The 13,047-nt window shown below is 40.2% G+C and overlaps 1 protein-coding gene across 1 annotated transcript; it reads left to right on the top strand.

The window, feature by feature from the left end:
- Positions 1-731: 731 nt before the first annotated feature.
- Positions 732-5,899, top strand: CER1 (cerberus 1, DAN family BMP antagonist). Its single transcript, XM_072126528.1, has 2 exons — positions 732-1,658; positions 4,934-5,899. The coding sequence occupies exons 1-2, from the start codon at positions 1,188-1,190 to the stop codon at positions 5,213-5,215; spliced, it is 753 nt and encodes a 250-aa protein (XP_071982629.1). The 5' UTR covers positions 732-1,187; the 3' UTR covers positions 5,216-5,899.
- Positions 5,900-13,047: the final 7,148 nt, after the last annotated feature.

The following is a 13,047-nucleotide window of genomic DNA, read 5'->3' as shown; positions in this document are numbered from 1 at the left end:
ATTCCTTGATCAGGCCACTGGCTTCCCCAGCACCCTGCAATTGTGCTGCAGGGGGCTTGAAGGGCCTGGATAACATAGGGAACCCTCTTCCCTCTGTCTCTCTCCTTAGTTCCCTATTAACATTTATCACAGCAGTTAAGGGGTTAATCTACCCCGGACAGGACTGGCACACTCACATTGCCAACTCAATCAACAGGATAAAAATGCTCATACGAATATGGCAAGTTTCTGCTAATTAGGAAGTGCATTCTCATCTTCAGTGGACAACCTGTTCATTTTAAAGTTTGAAGATGCTGCATATTTCTGTAGTTCCACTAGCAGGTTCAGACAGTAGCTCATAATATATATTACTAATAAAAATGTCATTTTCATATCTACCTTATGGGAAACAAACTTATGAGAATACCTGTAAAGCTCTAGTTGACAGACCCTACATAGAAAGGGTTCTAAATATAGTATAAAATAAGAGTCCATTTGTAATAGTAAACACTATAATGTCCAATTTGCCTTGAATGCTGTTGTGGAAGAATAAAGACTGGAGATAAAGCTAATCATGAGCCTCAGTTCATCAAACACTTTATTGTTATCAACTGACAGGAGAAAATGTAAGGTTGCGGTCACACGTTCAGAGGTGCTGTTCCACCTCCTCCTTTTACTCCATTCCAGGTTTGGGCAGCTAAAACTGCATCTGACAAACTGAACATGTGACTTCACCCTCAGAGTTACATTAAGGAGGCATTATGTTTTATGTTGATTGCCCTACTGGTATCATCTTGTGGTTTTTGCTGCACTTACTTAAAATACCAAATATATGCATTGATTGAGGTCTTCAACCAAAGTGGTTTTTGGGAATATATTTGAAGTGCAATTCTAATTAAACATGCAATGATGTCCATGATATGTTAAAACCATATGCCAATGTTGGGTACACCACTAATAAACATCCAGGTTCCTGTTGTTAACGAAAATAACAGATTAGCTGTAACTATTCAGACATAAAAGACACTTCACAGTTCACACACATTGAGCACAAAGAAAAAGGGTTTCATTAGCATGAACACACATCTAAATAACAGGTTTTTAGCACTGAGAAAACAGGTAGAGTGCTAACTCGATCAGAATGGTCTTTAAAAAACCATTCGTCCTCACAAAGAGAGCTTATTTTGGATATCTGTAACTTTCCTACCATGTTGATTCTCCAACTTCTCATTGTGTCCTACATTTCATGCCATGGAGAAGCAAAAGATAAAGAAACAAGAGGAAGATCCAAATTTGACTCCATTATTCATCAATATCACTTAAAAAATGAGAACAACACTCTGAATTCATGGGAGCCTGATAAAAATATTGGAAAGGATAAAGCATTATCTGGTATAAGGAGAAATGATCTAGAGATAAACAGAGTTCCTAAAACAAGACCAAAATACAGGCATAGGGAAACAAATACTCATGGTATGAATTTGCCCAAGATGATGGACTATGGTGTAACTCGAAGCAACCAATTCAATGGAAGAAAAGAGGATGACTCTGGAAAGTATGCTGAAGTGTTTTGGAACTATTTCACCTACAAGATGAATGCTGCCTCAGAAGCAGTAAATTATCCAGTTAAGACAAAAGAAGTACAAAGAGAAGTCTGTAAGACCCTGCCATTCACACAGGTAAATGAACAACTGATTTTTTTTTTTTACTGTACTATGTATATTTATGCATTTTGTCTGTGAAAATATATAATAATTTGTCTTAGAATTAGGTCATATTTGTTGATTTTTACAATTTCTGTAAAAAATAAGATGGAGCTAAAACAGAAAATATAAAAGTGTAACTGAACCTTGGAAACATTTTTTTTTTTTAATTTGAAAAAAACTTTCTCTGTCCTTTTGTTTACTCTTTCCTTCTCCAGCACTGAACCGTGTTTCTAAAAACCTTCTTAAAGCAAACCTGTCAATAGGAATATGACTTTTAGCTGGTGACAGATTTCAATAGCATATGCTATGCTGATTTTAAAAATGATTTTTTTTAGCATTCTGAATAATTTCAGTTATTTATGTAAGTCTTATTCACATTACCTGGCTCCCTGCTAGCAGCATGTGGTATGTCCTGGGGGAGGGGCTGGCAAAAACAGTGGGGCAGATTTACATACCCGGTCCTGTCGCGATCCAGCGGCGCGTTCTCCGCCAAGGATTCGGGTCTTCCGGCGATTCACTAAGGTAGTGCGCCCGATGTCCACCAGGTGTCGCTGCTGCGCTGAAGTCCGCCGGAGTTCAGTATCCTATTCCTGGTGCAGGTAAGCGCGTGTCAAGCGACTCATTTTTCCGAATCCGTCAGGTTTTCCGACGGCCACTCCCCCAATTTCAGTCGCATGCATGCCGGCGCTGATGCGCCACAATCCGATCGCGTGTGCCAAAAACCCGCTGCAATTTGGCTCAAAACGGTAATTTTCGGGAAACCCGACAAAAAATAGCATTTCGGGCCCTTAGTAAATGACCCCCAGTGTCTCTTCATGCATTCTTCCTCTACTCCACACCATCCCTCTCCCTCCTCTGTCTGCTCATATCACAGGAAGTGGGGAGGGGTAAGAGAGTTGAATGAGAGTGGAACAGAGGAGACTGACACAGGTTGCAGCTGTCTGCTCCCCAGGGACTCACCACATGCTACTGGCAGGTAGACAGGTAATGTAAAAGGAACCATTATAAACTACTGAAATTACTCATAATGTTGTCAAAGGCATTTATAAATCCGCATAGCACAGGCTAATGGAACCCATCACCAGTTTAAAATGAGATTCCTGGCTCAGGTTCCTATTAAGGCCTCCTGCACAGGAATGTGCTTGGTCTATGTAAATGGACCCATGTGCTGGTCAAATCCCACAGAATGAGCACAGTGCAGTTGACAGGAGTTTTGGCATCATAGTTATATACAATGCAAAGAGTCCCTTTCTGCTGGCCACACAACGGTAACGCACAAGGTTTATTTGGTAAACCTGCAGTGTAAAACAGTAGTAGTGTATTGGATTTATGACAATTCCATACCCAGGTTGTGAGACCTGCCTTTCCAATCCATATTTCTGATCCGCAGCAAATAATTGACATGTCCCTTATTGCTGTGGATCATGGTGTAGAAATCAACCCCTGCAATGAAGTTAAGCTCAGCATCTGTGCCGGGGTGTCATGGCGTTATATGTATTAGAAACTGGCCAATTTAGGCCGGTGCCACACACACCGCTTTGTCTGCTGTTACACTAATGGTTAGAACTAATCCAAGGATGAATGTTGGAATGTCTGGCCGCACCAGATCACAGACACAATAGAGGTCCATGGTACCCAGTCACTGCGTGGTAACAGTGTCTCATCACACCAGTGCAAAAGATATGACATCTTCTGCTCGGCTTTCTATGGAAAGGGTAAAGGTGAGGAGAGCTCAACCGCCCAGGCTTTGCACCCGACCGTGTGCGCTCACCGTCTTAAGAATGTAGCCTAAAACTAATTGCTCTCTGAATTCACATACCAATGCAAATATATAATTAGAACACAGAACACCTACTGTTCCTAAATAAAACAAAACTCTATAGAAAGACTAATATCAATAATATCACTGAACCAGGACCAAATATTACTTCCTTAGGCCTCTTTTCCAAGAACGTATGAACACGGTCGTTTGCTATCTGTACCCTACCATTTTAAAACGGGTAGCATACAGTCACATTCATTTTAATGGCCAATACGGACATCCATATAAATGAAAATATTGTCCACGTATGTGTTGCATACGTGCTTCATATAGTTGTGCACGGTATGTTGCCGTATATACGTGCAGTATCCAGGGAGACCAGAACCAGTGGAAGGTGCATTCTGTCAGCCAGCCATCATTTGCTAGCACAACATATTTTATATGGATACAGTGCAGGTACAATGTCAGCCACCATATAGCCACCATAGAAGCTGCCCCGGTCCAGGCGTAGCATACGTTAGTGTGAAAGCAGCCTTATTGTTATGAATATTACTGCACTACTATATAATGGGTATACAAACACAGTACCTTCCTGATACAATACCCATGCTATACAGCTCCTTCCTTCTATAAATCACCCACCTACTACATCCCCCCTATACAGTACTGCCTTGTGCATCCCAACCTCTGCTTTATATCCCTTCAATAGTGCTCCTTCTACTGCCCTGTCTACTTAGTCCCCATACATTACTTCTCAGCCCCCCCCTTTTATCTAGTGGTTTAACTTGTACATTTGTCCCTTCTATCTAGTGCTCTCCTATACAGTAATACCCCTTCTATACAGTGCTCCCTCATAAGCCTTCTCCCTTCTATCCAGTCCTCTCCATTATATCGTACCCCGTATACAGCCCTGCTTCTATACAGTGCACCCCAATACAGACACCCTTTTGTACACTTCCTTTTGTACCCCCTTTTATCCTGAGTTCCCATATTAAGTTTTTCCTCTTACAGTTCCCTTCTTTTCCTTAACCGCCCTTACATATTTTTAGGGTCCTAATATAGTCCACCCTTTCTATTCACATCCCATACAGACCCACTTCTATTAAAGCCCCCATCAAACCCCCTCTTTCTATTTAGGGTACCTTTATGTAGCCTTTGAACATCTATTTTCTTTTGCTGGTAATGGTGTGACAGACTTATTTATTCAGACGAAAAAAAAATATTTGGGCATGTCTTTCCCCTGGTAAAGGTTTATGAGCCTGCAATTTCTCAGTAATATGCTACCACATTATTTACATATGCACTAAATTGCATCATTCATAATGACAAATACCGCACCTACTTAAATGGTGAAGCTCCTCCCACATTAATAATATTTTTCCCAATAAAATCAAACGGTTCATGACAACTAAAGATTGCCTTCAGACATGCATTTTCATCACAAGTTTACTAATTTTCTCTGACCTAGTATTAATTTTTCTTTCAGAATATCATACATGAAAACTGTGACAAAGTGGTCATACAGAACAATCTGTGCTTTGGAAAATGTAACTCTCTTTATGTACCGAATCAGAGAGACGAGCTCAACATATGTTCCCGCTGTCTACCCTTCAAATTTACCATGAACCACCTGAAACTAAACTGCACAGGATCTGCCAATGTAGTTAAAATTATAATGATGGTGGAAGAGTGCAAGTGTGTGATTCATGGCCGCAACAGTCACAGAGCCAACAAAATCAAGGACACCAGCCATTATGGACATCATTAAACTCAACTGCTAGCATGGATGGCGCTCAGAATAAGCTTCAACTCTCAATACCATGTTTGGAGTAACTCAAAATTTTACTGATAAATAAAAACACCCTAAACAGGTCTCCTGCAGGACAATATAAAAGAAGATTATTTGAATTTTAAGGTCTTTGTGATATGGGTGTTTAACCCCGCCACATCCAGTTTTGGCCTTTCTGACTAGGCAATTATATCTTCTGTTTCACAGTGGAATACCTTTTTACTATGGTCAATATAACCATAATAGCTTATTTTTTTAGCAACATTTTCCTATTAGCAGGGGCTGTTAAAATTGGCAACGGCATTTGACCATGGTGGCATATCACTGGCCTAGGTGGTGTTCAGTTGAGGTCAATGTAAAACTGCAGCAGGTCGATTTGGGCAGTAGAGAAGTAAGTATTAATTCTTCAGCTATATTTCAAAATCATCTTTTTTTTCACATTTTTTCATCCTGAAAAACCTCTAACTTTTTCTTTAAGGGAAAGAGAAAAAAAATGATGCCATTTGTGTATTTTTTTATTGAAGCATGTATGGTGCAATATAAAGATAAAAGGAAGAATAATTTTCTATTGTTTTTCTATTTACCATTTTTCAGTGATAAATACACTTTTTAAGAAAAAAAATATTTGTTTTTTTGTCATCATGTCAATACACAGAGAAAGAATTTCCAGGAAAAGAATGGAAAAATAGCAATTGAGCTGTATTATATAAATGCCATGTTTATTATACCAAATATATAAACTGTGTTTTTTTTGTAGTCACTGGATGGGTTGAGCTATGAGATGCACATTGCAATTCTGATTGTGTGTGGAGAGTTATTTTTTTATATATTTTATAGTCCCACTAGGGTAAAACAACACAGGTGACATACAGTAGTTTTAATACTCCAAGATTACAGTGTAAACCTATTGTCTATAAAAAAATATCTTTTGTAACACGTCATTATATGGTGTTAAGAGAAAAAAGTGCAGGCCCCTTGCTAACTCCAATTCCTACTCTGAGAATGTGCTCAAAACTGATGACAAACAACAAACAGAGAGAGATAGGACAGACACAAGAAGTCATGATAACTGGGTCCAAACTAAGATAGCAAGGTACAGAATAATTAGGCAAAGTATAGTCAAGTGTTTAGACTACACAGCAAATCACAATAAAGACAGTAGTACTACAAGTAGCAGGAGAACAGTATAACCAGCACCAGGGTGAAGTCAGAATCGGGTATATGTGGAACTCCAAGAGTTCTGACTTATGGATCCACACTATCAATGTATAATTATACAGAATAATGAAAACTGGCCAAAAAAGGTCTAAAACCCTCATAGAGCATTGCGGGTGGAAATGACTCCAGAATTCTGGCTTACACAGATTGATGAATCTCCCCCATTAAGCACAGATCACCAGATCAGGTGCCAAATAATAACCATGTGTGAAAACACTATTACAAAAACCATTAAAATTGATTAGTTTAAATACACAAAAACATAAAATCTAGGAATGAGTACACAGATTTGTCACATGATCTGATGGTCATCAGCTGCTTGACATCATATAATGAATTGGGAGCAACATCCCAGATTCCAGCGGTAACCAAGAAGCTACCTACTAAAGTCATATGATCGAATTTCGAGTATGTCAGCAGAGTATGTCAGGAAACATCACTGGTAAATATCCAATTAAAGCAGCTACAGTGGCTTAAAGGGGTATTCCCATCCATGAAGACAAGTTTCTTATGTGTACTCAGGATACCAAAAAAACACTTTCTCTAATTCACTGCTATTAACAAAAATGCATCATTTCACAGATATAAGTGTCAGGTTCCCGGGGTAGTGGACCCACGGGACCACCACAGACGATGACGTAAGCCGACACAAGTGGCACAAGGTTTTCACCAGAGCCTGCCGCAAAGTGGGTTGGACTTGCTGCAGCGTGGTACCACCAAGTCGATCAACAGGTGCACAGGATCAATGTCAGAGGCAAAGCAGAAGGTCAGGGCTGGCAGCGGAGGATCGTAAACAGGAAAAGGTCCGGGGTCAAACGGCCAATCAATACATGGTAAGGCGAACAAGGGAAGACCAAATAGCGCTCATAGGGTAGTAGAGTTGTAACTTGCGTGGATGGATTAGGAGAATTAAATAGGCTCACTGGATTTGGTTGTGCTATGTTAGGCACAACTCTAATGTGGGTATGGACAGTATGGTGTTTATGCCTCCTGGTGCTGCTTTCGGACAAGGATCGTCAAGACATGGTTGCCAAAACGGTCTGGAATCGTATTCGGTAGAGCAGGAGTGGTACTTGTCACGATTGGCGCACACAGATTAGTCACATACAAAGAATGTTAGGTAGAAGGATTTTTATTAGTTATCTCAGGTACACAACGCGTTTCGGAGTCTAATACGACTCCTTTATCAAGTGGATAGATACTAGGGCAGTGGTGGCGAACCTATGGCATGGGTGCCAGAGGTGGCACTCAGAGCCCTCTCTGTGGGCACTCAGGCCATCACCAGAGCACTCCAGGTATCTTTCTGCAGTCTCAGACAGCCCAGGACTTGCTGTGCACAGAGTTATTTTAAAGTGCTCAGCACTACCTGGGACTACTGTACTGCAGGAGTGGAAAGGTCTGGACAGATCTGGATTATCATTGTAGATCCTGCTCTGGCCCTGACAATTCTTCCTGTTTATGGGACCCTGGAGGGAAGCTACAATGATCATCCAAATTTCTTCTATTTTCTGCTGTATTGGTTTCTTCAGGCGCTGATATGAATGAAAGCTGTGACGGAAGCACAGAGTATTAGTGACAGTAAGTCACTAATTACATTTCTGTGTTGGCACTTTGTGATAAATAAGTGGGTTTTAGTTGTAGTTTGGGCACTTGGTCTCTAAAAGGTCATCACTGTACTAGGGGGACATAAAAAAGAGGGGGTAGGAGGGGAGTGAACTCATGTACAAATGTTTAAAATGAAATGATATATAAATAAATAAGACATACAGGGAGAAAATAATAATGATGTTGATGGTATTAATACAGTGTAACAATCTGTCAGCCTCTGTGTAAACGGCATCATACATCTCTGTCTGTCTCATCTCTCTCTCTGTATGTGTCAGTGTGTTAGTACAGAAGCCAGATGAGTGTGTATATACACCTGCACCCTGATAATCTTACTACATAGTCACCCCACAGAACTAGATGGGTCATAATGTGTCTGCTTAGAGAGGCCCCGCCCACACCCTGGAATCTTACACTGAGCAGCCTAGAGAACAGCAATAACACTGAGTAAAATTGTAAAATAAGGGGTTAAACACAAAAATACAGTAGTATTGCAGTATATGGTAGGAACTATCAAACCATCTAGGGTTAATGTACCCTAGAGGGTCAAAAAAACTAGTAAAAAAAAAAGTTTCACAAATAATTAAAAAAGGAAAAAACTGATATTTTTTCAGAACTGATATAAAATGTAACAAACAGTAAAAATCACCGACACAATAGGTCTATCAAAATATAAAAACGGTTATTGTCGGCAGTGACCCCCATAAAATAGCGCCCAAATGTCAGAAGCGCAACTTTGACAGCATTTTACATCCCATAAAAAATGGAATAAAAAGTGATCAAAATGTTGCTGAAGGAGGAGGCTTGCAGCAGGCGACATGCATAAATTAAAAGCCAGCGAAGCGGAGAGGCGCTCAGGCTGACAGCGCCTGAGATGTCTGGCTGTTTTACAATGTTAATATTTCGTTATGAAAGATGCCAGAAAATGTAAAACACAGTCCCTCCATCCTCTAGAGCAGTGATGGCGACTGAGTGCCTAAACTACAACCAAATCCCACTTATTTATCGCAAAGTGCCAACATTGCAATTTGAGCAGTAAACTTATTCCTCCCTCTCTGAGAACACCAGTAGAAAGAAGGAGGACAAATTCAGGTTCCCCTAAACAGAAAGAATTGTCAGGCCTGGAGCTGGAGCTACAATTATAATGCAGATCTGCCCAGCCCTTTCAATCCCTCCAATAGTCTCAGACAGCGCTGTTGCTTTAACCCCTTAATGACCGCCGTATCAGGATTTTATGGCAGTCATTAAGGTTACTTCTTCTGACGCGGCAGAAGATTTTGGGACATCGGGTCCTGCAAGTGCCGATGTCGGGCTGTGATATCAGAAAAACTCAGATCCTGGGTGATTAACCCCCATGCTTGACCGAGACGTGGATCGGACCCCCCCCCCCCCCGGTGTGCTTACCGGGGGATCCGATCCCTCCTGCCACTGCCCCGAGGTCCAACGAGTGCCCAGAGGCTCCTGGCTCCTCTTCTCGCCGGGTTCTGCCTTCCTGGCAGGACCCGGCTGTAAATAACTGAGCAACTGCAAGTGTATTGCAGTGTAAAGGCTTAAACAAGCGATTGGATGATTGCTTGTTCAAGCCAAAGGATGGAAAATGTAAAAAAAAAAAAAAAAAAGAAAAAAAAAAAAAGATTAAATCATTTTATAATAATAATTAAATAAATAAATAAAATAAAAGTCCCATAATCTCCTCTGTTACATATATAATGCAAATAAAGTATATAAAACACACAAAAAAATTACATATTTGGTATCACCGCGTCCATATTAATCTGTACAATAAATCTAAATCAATATTGAACCTGCTCGGTGAACGACGTAAAAAAAAAAACACGAAAAACTTCCCGTAAAATACAATCTTTCATCAAACACCATCACAAAAAATGTTCTAAAAAGTGATTTAAAAAAAGTGACGTTCCCTAATATGATACGACTGAAAAGAACAACTCTTTTCGCAAAAAATAAGCCCTCAACCAGATCTGACAACAGAAAAATACAGAAGTTATGGCCCTGAAAAGTTGTCGATAGTAAAAACAATGCGTTTTTCTCCAATATTGGTTTTGCTCAGTAAAATTGAGCAAAGATAAGAAAAACCTATATACCGTAAATGAGGTATCACCGTAATCGAAGTGAACCAGAGACTAAAGATAAAATATTATTTTTACCTTTCGGTGAGCGGGGGGAAAAAAAAAGTGTTAAAAATCCAAAATAAAAATTGATGATTTTGTTTGTGTCCCCCTTGAAATAGTTAATACAATTTCATGAATAAGCTTAAGACCCCCCCCAAATGAATCTTTATCTTTACATTGTCTCTCATCCTGTACATAATAAGCCCTCACATGTTCACATTAACAAAAAAAAATGTAATTTTATAGCTTGTACAATGTGACAATACAAATCTGCTGTGAATGGCGCTGCTTTGATCCTATGCTCGGCCATGCGCCCATACAGCAGTTTACCACCACATATGGGGTATCAGTACACTCGGGAGAAATTGGTTTGCTGCAGAGGGTTTCATCATTTAATTTATTATGAAACTTTCAGTTTTGGCCTAAATTAATGTATTTTCCAAAAAAATTCAGAAGTTTCTAAATTGTAGGTCCATATTGTTTTAACCCATGTGAAACACTTAAAGGGTTAATAGACTCAATAGAAGTTGTTTTACATCCGTTGAGGGGTGAACTTTTTATAGTGGGGTAATTTATGGGGTTTTATTTAGGCCTTTCAAAGTCACTTGAAAGCAGAGTTGTCCCTCAAAATGTGAGTTTTGGCAATTTTCATGAAAATGAGAAAAATCGCACCTAAAGTTCTGCGCCTAGAAAAGTGACAGGACGCATAAAATATCATCCCAACATAAAGAAGACATTCCATAAATGTTAATTACCAAGCTTTTTGGGTAGCTTTAAATGCTGTCTGGAAAGCAGAACATTTCAAACTTTGAAAATGAAGAATTTTTACAAACTTTTTTCAGAACGAAGCGCAAAACTTATCACCTAAATTTTATAACTAACATGAAGTACAATGTGTCACGAGAAAACAGTCTCAAAATCAGCTGGAAATGTTAAAGCGTTCTGAAGTTATAACCAATTATCGTGAGACATTTGTCAGACGCCAGAGGTGGCACCATAGGTTCGCCACCACTGCTCTAGACGGAACTAGCAGTATAATAAAGGACACTCTACCAATAATCTATTTTTTTTAAATAGACAAATCCAGATTAAATCCACACATGAAAATCGTGCATATTGGATGCAGGTTTTCAGATAGCCTCATGTTTCTAAATCCACTATGCCCAAAAGTTCCTTAAAGGAAACCTACCATTTCAGATCGTCGGTGTAAGCTGTAAACAGTGAGCACCAGCTCAGGATGAGCTGGTGCCGGGGCTTAGTTTCGTTAGTGTTATAAACCGCGGTATCGCGGTTTTAACACTTTTTAAACTTTATAGCAGAAGCCGCTTCGGCGCTGCGCGCGACCGTGCGCGCGCAACGCCTGCGGCATTTCCTATGTAGGCGCACGCATCGCCGAAGCAGTTTCTGCTATAAAGTTTAAAAAGTGTTAAAACCGCAATACCGCGGTTTATAACACTAACGAAACTAAGCACCGGCACCAGCTCACCCTGAGCTGGTGCTCACTGTTTACAGCTTACACCGACGATCTGAAATGGTAGGTTTCCTTTAAGGAACTTTTGGGCATAGTGGATGCGCCGGTGCTTAGTTTCGTTAGTGTTATAAACCGCGGTATTGCGGTTTTAACACTTTTTAAACTTTATAGCAGAAACTGCTTCGGCGATGCGTGCGCCTACATAGGAAATGCCGCAGGCGTTGCGCGCGCACGGTCGCGCGCAGCGCCGAAGCGGCTTCTGCTATAAAGTTTAAAAAGTGTTAAAACCGCGATACCGCGGTTTATAACACTAACGAAACTAAGCCCCGGCACCAGCTCATCCTGAGCTGGTGCTCGGTGTTTATAGCTTACACTGACGATCTGAAATGGTAGGTTTCCTTTAAGAAAGTCCAGTGATTGCAGCCTTTTCAAGCCTTGTCATTAATGGGTTAAAAAAAATTACATTTTGTCTCCCAAAAACAAGACCCCATACAGCTATAGTGACAGAAAAATATGAAAGTTTTACCTTGCAGAAGGAATTGATGGAAAAGTAACTGAAAATTGGCCTGGCCATTAAAGGGAACCTACCACCACAGATCTACCTATTAAGGTAGATCCGGTGGTAGGTGCCTCTAATGTATGTAAGGATAGTCCTTTTAGGGCTAATCCTTTAGTCACCTTTTATCTTTTTTTAATCTTTAATTGAGATAATGGGACAGATTTATCAAGCTGTCTGAAAGTCAGAATATTTCTAGTTACCCATGGCAACCAATCAGAGCTCAGCTTTCATTTTACCAGTGTTCATGAATATTTTAAACGGGAGCTGTGAACTGGAAATATTCTGACTTTTAGACAGCTTGATAAATCCACCCCAATATGCTAATTTACCAAAGAGGCTACTGGGGCGTGTAGTAGCTGGAGCTGAGGCTACAAGGCACAGCTACTCCACACCCCAGTAGCCTCCTTGATCCTCCTACCCAGATATCTTTCGCACGCAGCTACTCGTCCACGTCTGCGAATAGGTAGATCTGTGGTGGTAGGTTTCCTTTAACGTGGAAACCAGGTGCGGAGATGAGTAGTTAAATACAGCAAGTATACTGAATACAAGGCGAGTGATTCTAGCGGTGTATACTGACACAATTTAATTTTGAAATAAACCCTTCACAAATAAAACTTTTACACGTCACTAGATATTTTGACTGGGGCTATATGCTGAATGTTTACTCTATATGAGCTGCCCATCACAAACACATTTTGTGCTATTTAGACGTGAACACTATTAAAATCATAAGGGCTATCATTTTAGTGATTAATATCCATCACATATAATAGTACAGTAATGAGCAGCACAGTTTGCACTTGTGCCTCACAGCAAGGAGGTTCTG

This window comes from Engystomops pustulosus, chromosome 1 (genome assembly GCF_040894005.1).
Source record: "Engystomops pustulosus chromosome 1, aEngPut4.maternal, whole genome shotgun sequence".
Classification (NCBI taxonomy): domain Eukaryota; kingdom Metazoa; phylum Chordata; class Amphibia; order Anura; family Leptodactylidae; genus Engystomops; species Engystomops pustulosus.
Note: the sequence above shows the minus strand (reverse complement) of the source record. Positions and strands in the feature narration are given on the sequence as shown.